Source organism: Podarcis filfolensis (genome assembly GCF_964270895.1).
Source record: "Podarcis filfolensis genome assembly, chromosome: 8".
NCBI classification, from domain to species: Eukaryota; Metazoa; Chordata; class Lepidosauria; order Squamata; family Lacertidae; genus Podarcis; species Podarcis filfolensis.
The window spans coordinates 24,723,534-24,737,970 of NC_139611.1; the positions used below are offsets into that span (position 1 = coordinate 24,723,534).

The following is a 14,437-nucleotide window of genomic DNA, read 5'->3' on the forward strand; positions in this document are numbered from 1 at the left end:
TAGTGTTTATGTGAAGTTGAAATGCCAGCAATTGCAACACAGCTTTGTTTATGGATTCTTGTGTTGTGCTGCCAGTTGTAACGCAGGTGGGTTGTCAGATTCTGCCATGTGTTTACCGTTGGGCTGTCCCCTTCCTATTTTTGTTTTGTTTTGTTTTCTTCATAGAACTCAACGGAGCCTTCAGTATCAGTTGAGACTTTGGCCGACGTACCTGAGCACGTGCTTAAAGGACTTCCTGAGGAAGTGAGACTTCTCCCATCTGCTGTTGACAAGACACGGCTTGGTAAGTAAATCTAGAAACAAGCTGCAGGCAGAGAGGCTGCTTGAAGTGAAGACTGTTTAACCTGGGAAGTGTGGGGTGGGATCCTTCTCAGGATTTGCTACGACAGGGTGACTACATGATGCACCCTCAGCCCATGGTTTTGAAATGTGGTATCCAATTTAGTGTCATATGTTGTCTCCTGCACTCTAAAGTCAACAGCACTACCTGGTTTGAGGTGAACTTAGATCAGCAGCACTACTGGCAAATGGCAGCCCAAAGCTGAATGTTTTGTTTTGAGGTTTGGACAAAGGCTTTCCAAGTTATTAAGCCCAGTTGGTGTACGGACATTACTCACACCTCTAAAACCCTGGTACTTATCCTTGGCAACCAAAGAGTTTGCAGTCCTTGGGGTGGCAAGTTGAAGTGTAGAAGAGGCGTCCCTGAATGAGTAGACTTTACACATATTGCTATCATTGAAATTGCCCCCATGGATACAATAGCAAGCTGCCCACAAAGAGATACATCTGGGTCCCATGAGAGCAGGTTTTGTCTCTTAAGGTCATCCAGGAAACGTGGGTGTATTCAGGATTGTTTCCCAGGGATGGTGGAGATGTAAAGTAGAACACCGAAAGGTGGGACACGCTGGTTTCTCCCCCCCCCCCACCTCCCACCCCAAAAAAGTGTGCCTGTCTATTTTGCCTTATATCTCAGGTTCTACCAACCTTTCATTTAAAATTGAACACTGGAGATTACCCCTTCAGAGCCTTGATCCAGGTCCCCTCTCCCAGCAGATTGTATCCATTTTTACTGCCCGCCTCCCAGTTCCCAGTCCCAGATTATGTAGTCATCAGCATCCTGGCATTTTACTGCTTTTTCTGTTTCATGTGTTTTGCTATTAGTTGCATTAGTTTGTGATATGCTTGTTCCCCCTCCCCTCTTTTTGGATTCTCTGCCCCCCTTTATTTAGCCAGGCAAAGTTACAGTGTATTTATGGAATCGCTTTGTTGTCGTTAAGCAGTGTTGCATGGTTTTGAAGTATGCAATACTGCCAAAGAGTCTGATTGTGGTTCTTCATTTGATCTTCAGGTGTCTGGGCAACAAAGCCAATTTTCAGAGGCAGAAAGTTTGGTCCGTTTGCTGGTGACAAGAAGAAACGATCTCAGGTTAAAAGCAATGTGTACATGTGGGAGGTAAGCAGTGGCTGATGAGCAATTCCTTTTTTATATAAAATGATTTGAAAGTTCTATAATCCTTTTTAAAAAGTAGCTCATGGTGGCTAACGACATCACTATCAAACAATAAAGCATGTAAAATAAACTGTAGATAGTTTTTCTCCTGGTTGTAAGGATCACCAAAAGCAAAACAGAAATGTGATTAGATTTTAAATTTAGCTTAACTCTCTTGCTATGGTAGCTGTCATTTTTAGACCAAGCCATGGTTTGTCTGCTTTTTAGTTTCTGAGAAGTAGGGGTAAGAGACTATTAAGAGGGACACGATAAATACTTATAAAATCATGACTGATGTATAGAGCGAGTCCTGCCTGGGGGCCAGGTGTGACCCTTTGGGCTTCCCTGTTTTCCCCCAGAAGACTCCTTCGGCCATTCCTTGCTGGTCCTGCTCCACATCCTCAAGTGCTGAAATGTGCCAGGAAGGCAAGGATTCTCTTGTAAATTCTCAGTAAATACTGTGCAGGACAGTGTCTGCAAAAGTTGTCCTTATTGCTTATCCTGCTTCACTATGCATCCAGCCTTAATCTAATGCAGATGCAGTAGTTAAGACAGATTCCAAAGTGAATGATCTTGTTGCTGCACATCCCTTTCTCCGCCGCCACCACCACCAGTGAGTAGCAAAAAATAGGCCTAAAGCCCAAACTTCCCACTCCAGAGAGCAACTTCCTGTCAGCGCAGCCATGTGAGTAGGTGGTCTTCAGTCTCCCAGGGATCATCCAGTGGTGCTCCATATGGACCCAGTCATATAAAACACCCACATTTTGAAACTGAGACGATGGGTGCATGCTCTCGTGATTAATGAGTACTTTTGTTTCTTTCCTCCTCTCTGTCTCCATGCACACATACGTTCAACCTCACAAGGTCTATTACCCAAACTTGGGATGGATGTGTGTTGATGCCACAGATCCAGAGAAGGGGAACTGGCTGCGCTATGTGAACTGGGCTCGCTCAGGAAAGGAGCAGAACCTATTCCCTTTGGAGATCAACAGAACCATCTACTACAAAACTTTAAAGGTAGCAGTGCCTCTGCGTATATCACTTGCCTTTGTACAAATTTCAATACCCTGTCTTCCCATTGCTGCTGTGCAAAAGTGCAACCTGCTACTACAGGAGATGCAACATAGCTTCGTGGCGGAGTACCCGATTGGCAGCCAGAAGCTCTCAAGTTCAGTTCGTGGCATCTTCCACTTTAAAAGTTCTCTGGTAAAAAGCATGGCCTTAGCTCTTTGGGGGTGGGGAGCTGTGCTAGGCTAGATGGGCCAGAAGTATGACTTTTTAAAAAGCTGTTCAGCTCTTTCTCAGTGCCTTTGGGGGTCTCCCATACATCTCTTTGCAAGATACTGTCGTTCAGTGGTAAGATTGCTTGTTTTGCATATATGTTTTTTTAAAGTTGTGGTCCATCCTTATTGTTTCAAATGCATTTGAAAGGGTGGGGAATAGGTTTTCCAAATAAACTGAATAAGGGCCACGTTAGAAATAGTTTGGTGATCACAGTTAAATGTTCCATTTGAGGGATATGTGCAATTGCAGTACATTGCGTCTGATGTTTTATGACATAGGGTTGTATCCAGTGGTTAGTCCTACTCAGATTAAACCCATTAAAATTAATGGGCACGAGTAACTTAGGTCTATTGGTTTCAGTGGGTCTGTTCTTAGTGGGATACAGCCCATAAATCCCTAGTTGGCTGCTTGACCCATCGTTTTGCTTCGTGACATGCAGTCCTTGACCCTTCTGGAGGGAACCCTAACATTGATGTCAAACAGTCCTTTCTACTGCCAGGATCTCAACTCTTCTGTATGTAATGGGGGGAAAGACCCTGTGGCCTTTTCTGACACAGCTCTGACATGCTAGCCATCTTGAAGGCATGCTATTCCCCCTTTAATGAAGTGTTGCTCCAGTTAAATAGCTGTGTATTCTTGTTTCCTCTTCCACTCCTCTTTCCTTTAGGTGCCCTATCTTTTCTTCTGGTTTGTAAGTCGTAAGCCAAGAATTGTCTCTTTTTAAAAAAATAAATAAATGGTAAAAGGACCCCGACAGTTAAGTCCAGTGGCGAACAACTCTGGGGTTTCGGCGCTCATCTCGCTTTATTGGCTGAGGGAGCTAATGTTTGTTCGCAGACAGTTTTTCCGGGTCATGTGGCCAGCATGACTAAGCTGCTTCTGGCGAAACCAGAGCAGCGCACAGAAACGCCGTTTACCTTCCCGTCGGAGTGGTACCTATTTATCTACTTGCACATTGACATGCTTTTGAACTGCTAGGTTGGCAGGAGCTGGGGCCGAATAACGGGAGCTCATTCCATCGCAGGATTGGAACCACCAACCTTCCAATCAGAAGCCCTAGGCTCAGTGGTTTAGACCACAGTGCCACCCGCATCCCTTAAAAAAAATATGGTATAGTTCCTAGTAAAAAGTAAAACTAGGACGGTTAAATCCAGTCAAACTTGACTATGGGGTGCGGCGCTCACTTCAGGCCAAGGGATCTGGCATTTGTCCACAGACAGTTTTCTGGGTCATGCAGCCAGCATGACTAAACCTCTTCTGGCTCAACAGGACACCCTGACAAGTGCCTTGGTTATGTTCCGTTGGTCACAGGTCATTTGCCAGAAAACCTTTTCTCCATTGTTTCCAATAAACATTACTGTACGTTTGACACTTGGCCATGAAACATTTGCTCTTTATGTATATTGCTGTTGATGCGGGGTAGGGGTGGAATTGGTGCATGCTTTTCGAGAAAACACTTATCCAAGTTACAAATAAATTCTTGAGGTTGCAAAACTGTTACATTGATCATAACTTTTTAAGGTGCATTAACAAGAAAACATTGTTACAAGAAAACTACCAGTGACATCCTTGGTTATTTTTGTAATCACATTCAGAAACAAACAGTTTAATGTTAATAATATTAGCCAAAACACCAGATATTATGAGAAGAAGGTTACAAATGTTGCATTGGTGACTACAGCATTACCTGATACTGTTTCTTCTTCTGTGTTGTTTTATTTGGCTCATTTTGCTGTTGATATTTTGTGATGGTGGTGTTTAATGTTGCTGCTTATCATAGTTGACTTTAAAAAATATTATAAGGTACCTTGGATATTTTTAATTCTATGTCACTGCACACTTGTGTAGATAATAGCATTACTTGTAGAGTGCGTTTTCCTTTCTCGGTCAGTTCTAAATTTATACTAACCTTCTGCTATAGTCAAAATCTGAACAAAACTTACCTGTGTGTGTCAAATTGTAGACTTCTGTGATCTAATCAAATTGTTAATCAATGATAATTAGCCAAACCCATTTTAATGCTAATATGTTTTCCTCAGTAGAGTTATGTATCTTCAGCCTTTTATGTTTTGCTATCTTGCCTATGTAATTAGAATGAGGTTTTTATTAATCCTTGAATATGTCACCTCATCACAATTTCAGAGCACCTAGATCCAGGAATTATTAGGAAGCTGTAACAAAATTACCGTATTTTTCGCTCTATAAGACACACTTTTCCCTCCTAAAAAGTAAGGGGGAATGTGTGTGCCTCTTATGGAGCGAATGCAGGCTGCGCAGCTATCCCAGAAGCCAGAACAGCAAGAGGGATCGCTGCTTTTGCTGCGCAGAGATCCCTCTTGCTGTTCTGGCTTATGGGATTCAGAATATTTTTTTTTTCTTGTTTTCCTCCTCCAAAAACTAGGTGCATCTTATGGTCTGGTGTGTCTTATAGAGCGAAAAATACAGTAAATTATTTCCACTACCTGTTTATTCTTGGAGGGGAGGAGACTTATGGCACTCAGCCTTTTGAGTGTCAGCTGTCAGTTTTTTCAACAGACATGTGATTTGAGATCCTTTATATAGGTGGAAAGCCACCACTAACTTTCCAAGGAAGCAGTGCCAGGAACAACCTGCTGAATACCATTGAGAGCCCCTGGTAGCATGGCTCTGTTAACTATGCTAAAAATCTGATTTTTTAAAATTATTTTTTTGGTGAACCTCTTTGAGAATCATAACGGTTGAAAAGTGTTCTGAAAATATGGTATAATTGTGGGTTTTTTTAGAATTGTGTTTTGATTCAATAAAAGGATTAGTTTTGATCCAATATAAGATGAGTCCTGCTGGATTAGACCAAAGATCCGTGTAGTCCAGCCTCCTGTTCTCACGGTGGCCCACCAGATGCCTGTGGGAAACCCATATGCAGGACACAAGCACAAGAGTTTTCTCCCCTCCTGTGATTTCCAGCAACCGGTATCCTTCTCCCTCTTTTTCTCCCTGCATATCCTTGAATTCCCCCTGGATCGCTTTTACAAAACTGGTGTTAGATTGGCTACATTCCAGTCCACAGGTATGGATATTGATCTAAGGGACAAGTTGAATATTTTTCCAGAAGTTCAGCAACTTTACATTTGAGTGTTTTGAAAAAAAAACTCTAGTGGATGCTGCCTTGGGCCCAGTGATTCATCTTGCACTTAGGCTGAAATCCTATGTGTGCGTTCCCAGGATTAAGACCCGCTGAAGACAATATGATTTACCTCCTAGTAAACATGCTTAGCATTGCACTGTTTAAAGTATTTTAGCTACCTTTTTACAGCTATATTGTTGCAAAACGACATACAGACAAAGGTACAGTATAATGGAAAAAATAATTGCATCAGAACAACTGTGTGCAAATTCATATGAGAAGCTCCTCTGGACTAGCTGTTCATGCTATCGGTTAAAAGCAGCCTTGACTTCTATTACAGTATCTATGGAGGATGGGGAGCATCAGAATATGTCAGCATGACCCAGAATGTTTGTGAACGTGCCTGGTCATGAAGTTACTCAGGAGACTTTGGGCAATGTTGTTAACTTTCAATAAAGAACTGTATGATAGTGAATGTAAAACAGTTGATACTCTTATCAGGTCAGAGTGTTTTCTGTTCTGCAGTTCTCTTACATAAGCTAAAACTGGTGGGGAGAGTATTGTTTCATTCTTGTCCTGCTTGTGGTTTTCTGATGGGCATCTTGTTGGTCACTGAGAACAGGAAGCTGGAGTAAATGGGCACCCTTCAGTCTGAACCAGCAGAACTCTTACTATGTTTGTAAAAGTATGTATTCCTTGTTGCATAGTCTCCTGCACCAGGTTTCAGAGTGGGGGCTGCAGAAATCAAAGTTCAGTGCTCAAGTTTTTTATATATATTTTAAAAGTCACAGAGCTTTCAGCTTTTATATATGATGGGTTGTGCCAACTAGGTTTTCCTCAGAGTAGATACATTGAAATCAGTGGCCAGCACCATTCATTTCAGTGAATCTATTCTGAGTCGTACTAGTATCCAATACAACCCAATATATACAATTTCCATACAGTGGTACCTTGGGTTACAGATGCTTCAGGTTACAGATTCCGCTAACCCAGAAATAGTACCTCGGGTTAAGAACTTTGCTTCAGGATGAGAACAGAAATTGCGTGGCAGCAGCGGGAGGCCCCATTAGCTAAAGTGGTACCTCAGGTTAAGAACAGTTTCAGGTTAAGAACGGACCTCCAGAACGAATTAAGTTCTTAACCAGAGGTACCACTGTACAGGGTAAGGAATCAGAGGTAAATGTACTTGGGTATTGCATCACATCATTAGTGGCTGGAAAAGGTTCTTGTATCTGTAGGAGGGAAATTACAACATGTGTTCACTTATATGTTAAGAGGCACTTTAGTAAGAGCTTTTCTACACTTTCATGAGGTTGGGCTGAGTGATCTTTTGTGGTCCCTTGCATTCTTTGATTCTGCAATCTACTTTTATATCCCCACCTGAATGTTTATTAAAAGGCTAGCGGATATGAATAAAATGCATGTTATTATCAGTGTATAATGATATTATCAGTACAGTCAGTTAACTGGTCTCAAAAGCAAAGACAGACAAGGTGGGCAGTAAAACTGATATGGCAGTCTTCATTTGCTTTAGTGCAGGGAACTGTAGTCTCAAATTTCTGGAGGGCACCAAGTTGTTAAAGGCTGATTTAGGTCTGGTAAGCTAGATATACAAATGTTCTGACAGCTACCTCCAATTGCAGGTGGGGTGGGGTGGGGGCGGGAAATCTTGGGCTTCAAGGCCTACTTGCTGGGTGACCTTGGACCTGTTACTATGTCTCAGCCTAATTTACTGCAAATAATTGTTGTGAGGCTAATCCAAGCAGGGGGAAGAAGCCAAATAAAGGCCTTGCAAAATAGTTTTTATACCCCTCTGTAAAAGCTGGTCTTTGCGATCTGTGAGTGGGCGTGTGTCTATTTTCTGCCCTGCCAGTAGCATGAGAAAGAGAGCCTCATTCCTTTGCATTCTTTGGCGTTTGGCCTGCTGGGTTGATCAATTTTACTGAACTGACCCTGTGTTTAATTGGGTACTTTTATCTGCTGGGCTTTTTCCTGCCCTGTATATTTTGATCTTATTATATTGCTGTGGCAGGGAGGGTGCTGTTGTAGAAGGGAAATAAATATCTCTAATACATGAATGAAGTCTTAAGAGGTTGGTGAGGGGTGGACTTGATGTGTAAAGAGATGCCAAGGTCATAGATAATTGTTGGGACTCTTGTTTATGAATCCACCTGAAATTTAAGATCAAAGTCAGAGGGAGAGAGGGACATTTTAGTGGTGGTGTCCCATTAGAGGAACATCCTTTCCCCAATAGATGGGGGGGGGGTATTCTGTTTCTTAAGAGAAGACCATTCTGTTGCCGACGTTTTTTAGAATCGTCATCATATTTGTTTTAAATCCCTTCTATGTGTGTAGATCATTACGCTTGAGCTGCTTGCTTGTAACAGCAGAAAATATGGGAGGTCAGACGCGAACATCCTAGAGATGTTTAAAATAAAATGTGAAAGATTCTGTTTCCTTTCAAATGCATTGTTCATTTTTCCTCCTCGCCTTTTTGAGAAGAACCTGTTGAAATGAGCCGATGCTCATTTTTTTTGCTTGCTTCTCTCCCAGTCTGCCATAAAGCAAGCTGGAGTTTCAGTGCAATGTGCAAGTCATGCTAATGTGCTGGATAAATGCAATCCTCCTTCCAGCAGAGGGGTGTGGTGCAACTGGCTCGCTCTTTCTTTCTCTCTCTCTCTCTCCTCTCTTCTGTTTCTTCCCTTGTGACGCTGCGCTTGCACAAGCCACCAAGGGTTAAAGAGTCCTTCCTGTTTGGCCAGGCAGGCAGTTAGGAAATCTGTTCTTAGTGCAGAGTACAGCTGTTTGTGATCCGCACAGCAAGCTCCACGCCCTCTGGCCCTGAGCCTGCTTCTCTCTCTGTCTCTCTCTCTCTCCCTCCCCCCCTCTTTTTTTTTTATTAACAACCTTCCTCTTGATTGGTGTCCTGCTTGTCTCTTCTTATTCCTCCAGCCAATTGAGCCAGGCGAGGAGCTCCTGGTGTGGTACAATGGGGAAGACAACCCAGAGATAGCAGCTGCTATCGAAGAGGAGAGAGCCAGCAATCGCAGCAAGAGGAACTCTCCGAAAACCAAGAAAGGTAAGAAGTTTCACCTCCCTCTCTCTCCCATCTCTCCCATTCTCTCTGTGAAGGAACAATCAAAGGTGGGGTGCGCGGCATGGAGTAGCATGAAAAAAGGCAAACTTTTTTTCTTCTTCTCTTCCTTCCTTACCCCCCCTCCCCCAGTTCCTGCTTGTAGGATTAAGAAACACTCCTAATACTTTCTCACTGAAGGGAGTGTCATACCAGCAAGTACGTCTGTGTGACCTTCCCCCCCCCCCCAAGCTCTGGTGCTTGCCTCCTCAATTTAAACAGCTTCCAGTTAAAGTTGTATATATATATATATTTTTTTTTCTCTGCCCTCTACCCCCCTTTCATTCGATCAAAGAGTAGAACGGTCACATCAGTTTCCTTGGGGGGGGGGTATTTGACAGTTCTTTCTCCGCTGTGTCAGTCCTTTTCAAACCAGAAGTTAGTTAAAACTTGAAAGAGAAAAATAACCTGCTGGCAAGTTGAGTTTTTAAGGTTTTCATGTTTTTGCTTTATCAGACGTGTTGGGAGAACGATGTGGTTCTCTTTTTTTAACACCGTGGAAGTATTTTTAGTTGCCTTTCTTGTTTATTGCACTTTGTGCCAGCAGATGGATTCCGAAAATGATTTCAAAAGATTTTAAAAGCACTGCATTTTTTTTTATATTTTTTTATTTTTTTGAAGTCTGCAAACATTTCATATTGCCTCCCGATAGTGTTAACTGTCATGAGTTTAGGTAGCAAATGACATTTTGGTGCATGGAGAATGCCAGGTATTGAAATCAGACAGGTTGCATTTAGGGTTTTATTTCAGAGTGGTGTTGAAATTTGGGCGATGACTCATCAAGACACAGCATTTGCATTTATTCCTTCATTATGGCTTTACTGTTTGCAGCACTGCACTAAAGAAAACTAGGCCTGTGGTTTGTGTTTTTTAATTTTAAATTTCTTATTGCGGGTGGGGCTGCTTTTGAAATTAATGGGAAGGAAAAGATCAGTCTATATTCAGAGAGGGAAACAAAAAACAAGGCCTCCATGTGTACATATTAAGGACATGTTTCAATTTGTAATGAATCAAACAAGTTATTATGATAGAAACAATAACAAGACAGGTGAGAAGGAATAAACTCATTTGTTTTTGGGATTGTAAGCAAATAAAATATTTCAGCATCATTGTGAATGAAAAATATATTGTTTTTTTAAAAAAATATTTAAATGTGGTTTTAGATAGTGGCTAAAATATAGGTTTTCCTATTGTACCGCCGAACTTCTGTGATAAGATGTAGGTGCCTTTGAGTTATAACTTCTGCACATTTCTGACAATGATGGAAGAAACAGAATATTTCTTAATATACTGTCCAGAGTAATTGGGGTTGTATTAAATTAAGTTTTACTTAGAGTAGACCTTTTGAAATTAATGAACTTAAGATAGTCATGTCCATTAGCTTAAGAGGGTATGACTCTGAGAAGGACTAACATAATGTTTAATTATTATTTTTTTACTCCAGAAAATGTGCTTCTAGGCTTTATATATGTATCCAGTCCTAACAAGAAAGCTGCTGCTGCTTTTAATATTAGTAGTAATTAGTATTAGTAGTGGATCCACATTCCAGGAGCGATAATGTTACAGAGTGAGTGGGTGCCTTTATTTACTTCACACTAGTTTGGGGGGAATGGCAGGGTGAAGCCAGCCCACTTGGCCATTGAATCATAGAAGGATCAAGGACAGACATTCCATATGGTGCCCTCCAGATGTTCTGGACCCCAGCTCCCATCGTCCCTTGTCTTTAGCCATGTTGTCCAGGTCTGATAGGAGTTGGAGTCTACAATATCTTCAGTCTAAGAACAAAAACGGAGGATGTCATCTTATGTACACTAACTTTGAAACAATCGCGTTGATCAGGTGAGCAAATCCCATGCTGGGAATGGCACCAGCCTTATTAGTTGTGAAGTTGCTGGAGCTAATCCAAAGGAAACATAAGAAAAGCCCTGCTTGGATCAGGCAAGGGGTCCAGCATCCTGTTTTCCCAGTGGCCAGTCAGGTGCCTAAATGGGAAACCCACAAGCAGGTCCTGAGTGCAACAGCCCGTTCTACACTTGATAGTCACAACAGCCGGTATCGAGAGGCATAATGCCTCCAACAGGGAAGGTAGAATATAGTCATCGTGGCTAGTAGTCATTGATAGCCTCGTCCTCCAAAGCTTACATAAGACTGTTCCAGGAGATGGGAAGTGACAAATGGTCAGGTTCTCTCAACTAATAAAGGAGGGCCTTGCTGTTTGCACTTTGCCTCTGCCCATGCAACCCAGTGGAAGGGGTCATTTTGTGGGGAAGGAGGTACCAAATGGCAGTTAGTCCCAGCTGAGTTGATTCAGTCAGCTTGAATGTCAAAAACTTGAGGGCTGCAATGCTTGGGATCAAAAGTTCAAAACAGTCCCCACTGGGTCCCCTGCCACTGCAGTGCTACAGCGTATGCTTCCAGTACTAGTCCTACTTAGAGTAGACCCATTGAAATAACTAGATGTGACTTACTGCCTCCAACTATGGAGGCAGAGCGTAGCCGTCATGACTGGCAGCCATCTATAGCCTTCCTCTCCATGAATTAGTCTAATCTTTCAAAGCCATCATAAGTTGATAGCCATCACAAGCTCCATAGTTTGCTATGCATGAAGAATTGCTTCTTTTCTGCCCCAAATCTTCCAATGTTCAGCTTCAATGGATGTCCATGGGTTATGAGAGCAGGAGCAAAACGTTTTGCTATGCACTTTGTTATGCGATGCATAATTTTATAATCATCTGTTATGTCACCTCCTACTCTCATTTTCTCTAAATTAAAAAGTCCCAGACACTGCAAACTTTCTTAGAAGTGTGTGTTGGGGGAAGAATCTGGGAATAATTATTCATTATGGGGGGGTCCCTTTTGCCACCCCCAACCCTTGCAGACACATCAACCAATATTGGGCTTATAGGACAATAAGTCGGGTGACTTCCCTCTCTACTTTTATTTTGTCTTTACAAAACTGCCATGTTTTGTCGTTTGTTGTTGTTCTGGTTTTTTTTAAAAAAGAATGCTTTTGAAAACTAGGAATGGCTGCATGTGCAGAATCAATTTGGTTGCTGTTTTGAAGCCTGGGTCTCCAACTGGAATTCAGCTGCAGTTGGGAGCAAAGGAATGACCATATCTGAGTGAATCCACTTAACCTTGGAAAATACATTGGCAGTTTGTTTCCCCGTTCTTTCCCAGAGTAACTAAATTAGAAGCAACTCCCTCAGAAGCTGCTCTGTGTCTCTCTGTCCTGTGTATAATTCTGTTGCTGATGCAGCTATTAGGAAGTTGGGAAGCTGCCTTGTGCAGAGTCAGACCATTGGTTCAGCATTATCTTCATCGACCTGCAGCGGCTCTTTGGGATTTCACACAGCAGCTCTTTGAGATTTCTTTCCCAGCTCTATCTAGAGATGCCTGGGATTTGACCTGGGACCTCCTGACTGGAAATTAGATGCTCTACCACACAGCTATGGTTCTTCTCCTAAAAGCAAAGCAAGACTGGTATTGCCTACACTGACTGGCAGCAGCTCTCCAGGGTTTCAAGCAGGGCATGTAACCTGGGAGCTTCAGCATGCAAAGCAAGAGGAATGGTCCTTTCCCAAATTTGCAAGCTGTTTCTCTTTTTAAATTCAAGGTCGACACTTAAGCATACCTGGGCTCCTTTGGGAGGAAGGGTAGGATATGAAATAAAATAAAATCCCCATGAAAAGAGCCCTGCTGGATCAGGTATCCTGTTCTCACACTTTCTAACCAGTTGGCCATGTGAAGCCTGTAAGCAGGTCCTAAATGCAGCAGCGGTCCCTCCATTTGTGATTCCCAGCGACTGGTATTTAGAGGCATAGCACTTCCAACAGAGGAGGGAGAAAATAGTCAGTCTAATGAGACAGATAAAGTTGACATGTATTTTAATCTGTGATTTTAGTTTATAATGTATATTTGTAACTGTTTGTTTTGTTCATTTATTAATTTTTAAAACTGGTATAGTGATATATAGATATAACCTTTTGTAAACATAAAAAGTCCTATTTACAACTACAGATTTTGTTAAATAAATAAAATATTGCCTAGTAGTCATTCAACTTCTACAGAGGCAGTGATAGCCACCAACTGGGATGGATTTAAAAGAAGATTGAATTTGTCGAGGAGTTACCAGTGGCTACTAGCTATGATGGCTGTGCTCTGCCTTCCCAGTTGGAGGATGTATCACTTCTGAATACGAGTTTTTGAAACACCAGGAGTGGGAGGGTTGCTCTTGTGCTTGAGTTGTGCTTGCAGGCTTCCCATAGGGCTTTGGTTGGCCACTGTGAGAATAGGATGCCAGCTTGGATGGGCCATTGGCCTGATCCAGCAGGCCTGTCTTACTTTCTTACACTGAATGTAATACAGAGTACAGGGGCACCTTCTGATGAAAATTTCCATGCCCTTGAATGTATACATAGCTATAAACTTCTGCCCATTACTACAGATAATAATAATGCATGTGCATAAAAATCCTAAGTAGTTGCCTCATGTGTGAAGCATGGTGCAAGTGTTATCTCAGACATCCAATGCACACACAGCAGCAGATGTTTGTTTTTACATACAGTGAGCATCTCTGTTTATTATATAATGGTGATGGTGATGATGATGTATTATTTATACCCCGCCCATCCGGCTGTGTTACCCTAGCTCAGGGGTAGGCAACCTAAGGTCCGTGGGCCAAATGTGGCCCAATTGCCTTCTAAATCCGGCCCGCAGACAGTCCGGGAATCAGCATGTTTTTACATGAGTAGAATGTGTCCTTTTATTTAAAATGCATCTCTGGGTTATTTGTGGGGCATAGGAATTCATTCATTTCCCCCAAAAAAATATAGTCTGGCCCACTACATGGTCTGAGGGACAGTGGACTGGCCCATGGCTGAAAAAGGTTGCTGACCCCTGCCCTAGCCACTCTGGGCTGCTCCCAACAGAATATTAAAAACACAATAAAACATCAAACGTTAAAATTTTCCCTAAACAAGGCTGCCTTCAGATGTCTTCTAAAAGTCAGATAGTTGTTTATTTCCGTGACATCTGATGGGAGGGCGCCACTACCAAGAAGGCCCTCTGCAATTGTATGCAGTGGCCTTGTGTGTTAATGTTAGAAACCTTTTGGCCATGCACACTTTCCCAGGTTTACATAGAGCAGGCATGCCTGGCTGGAGGTTAAAAAGAAAAGTTTTCAGAAATGAATTAGGTTCCTACCATTTCACCACTTCACACAACACGCAGTAGATATGTTCAGCTAGCTTTAAAATGGGATTAGACTAGTTCAGCGATGTGAAGAGGTCTATCAACAAGCTGTTGGTTTATTATGGCTGTTGTAGATCCTCCACATTCCTGGGCAGTGTACCACTGAATCACTAGTGGGAGGGCTTTTGCCTTCAGGCTTGGCTGCTGGGAATCCAGGAAGCATCTGGTTGGCTAAT

General features: G+C 42.3%; 1 protein-coding gene across 1 annotated transcript in view; it reads left to right on the forward strand.

Annotated features, from left to right (window-relative positions):
- Positions 1-14,437, forward strand: part of PRDM2 (PR/SET domain 2) — a 48,338-nt gene that overhangs the window by 13,902 nt on the left and 19,999 nt on the right. The window contains exons 3-6 of the mRNA XM_083628402.1: positions 166-283; positions 1,349-1,452; positions 2,353-2,505; positions 8,828-8,954. Coding sequence (XP_083484528.1) covers positions 166-283; positions 1,349-1,452; positions 2,353-2,505; positions 8,828-8,954 — 502 coding nt within the window. The remainder of the gene's footprint in view (positions 1-165; positions 284-1,348; positions 1,453-2,352; positions 2,506-8,827; positions 8,955-14,437) is intronic.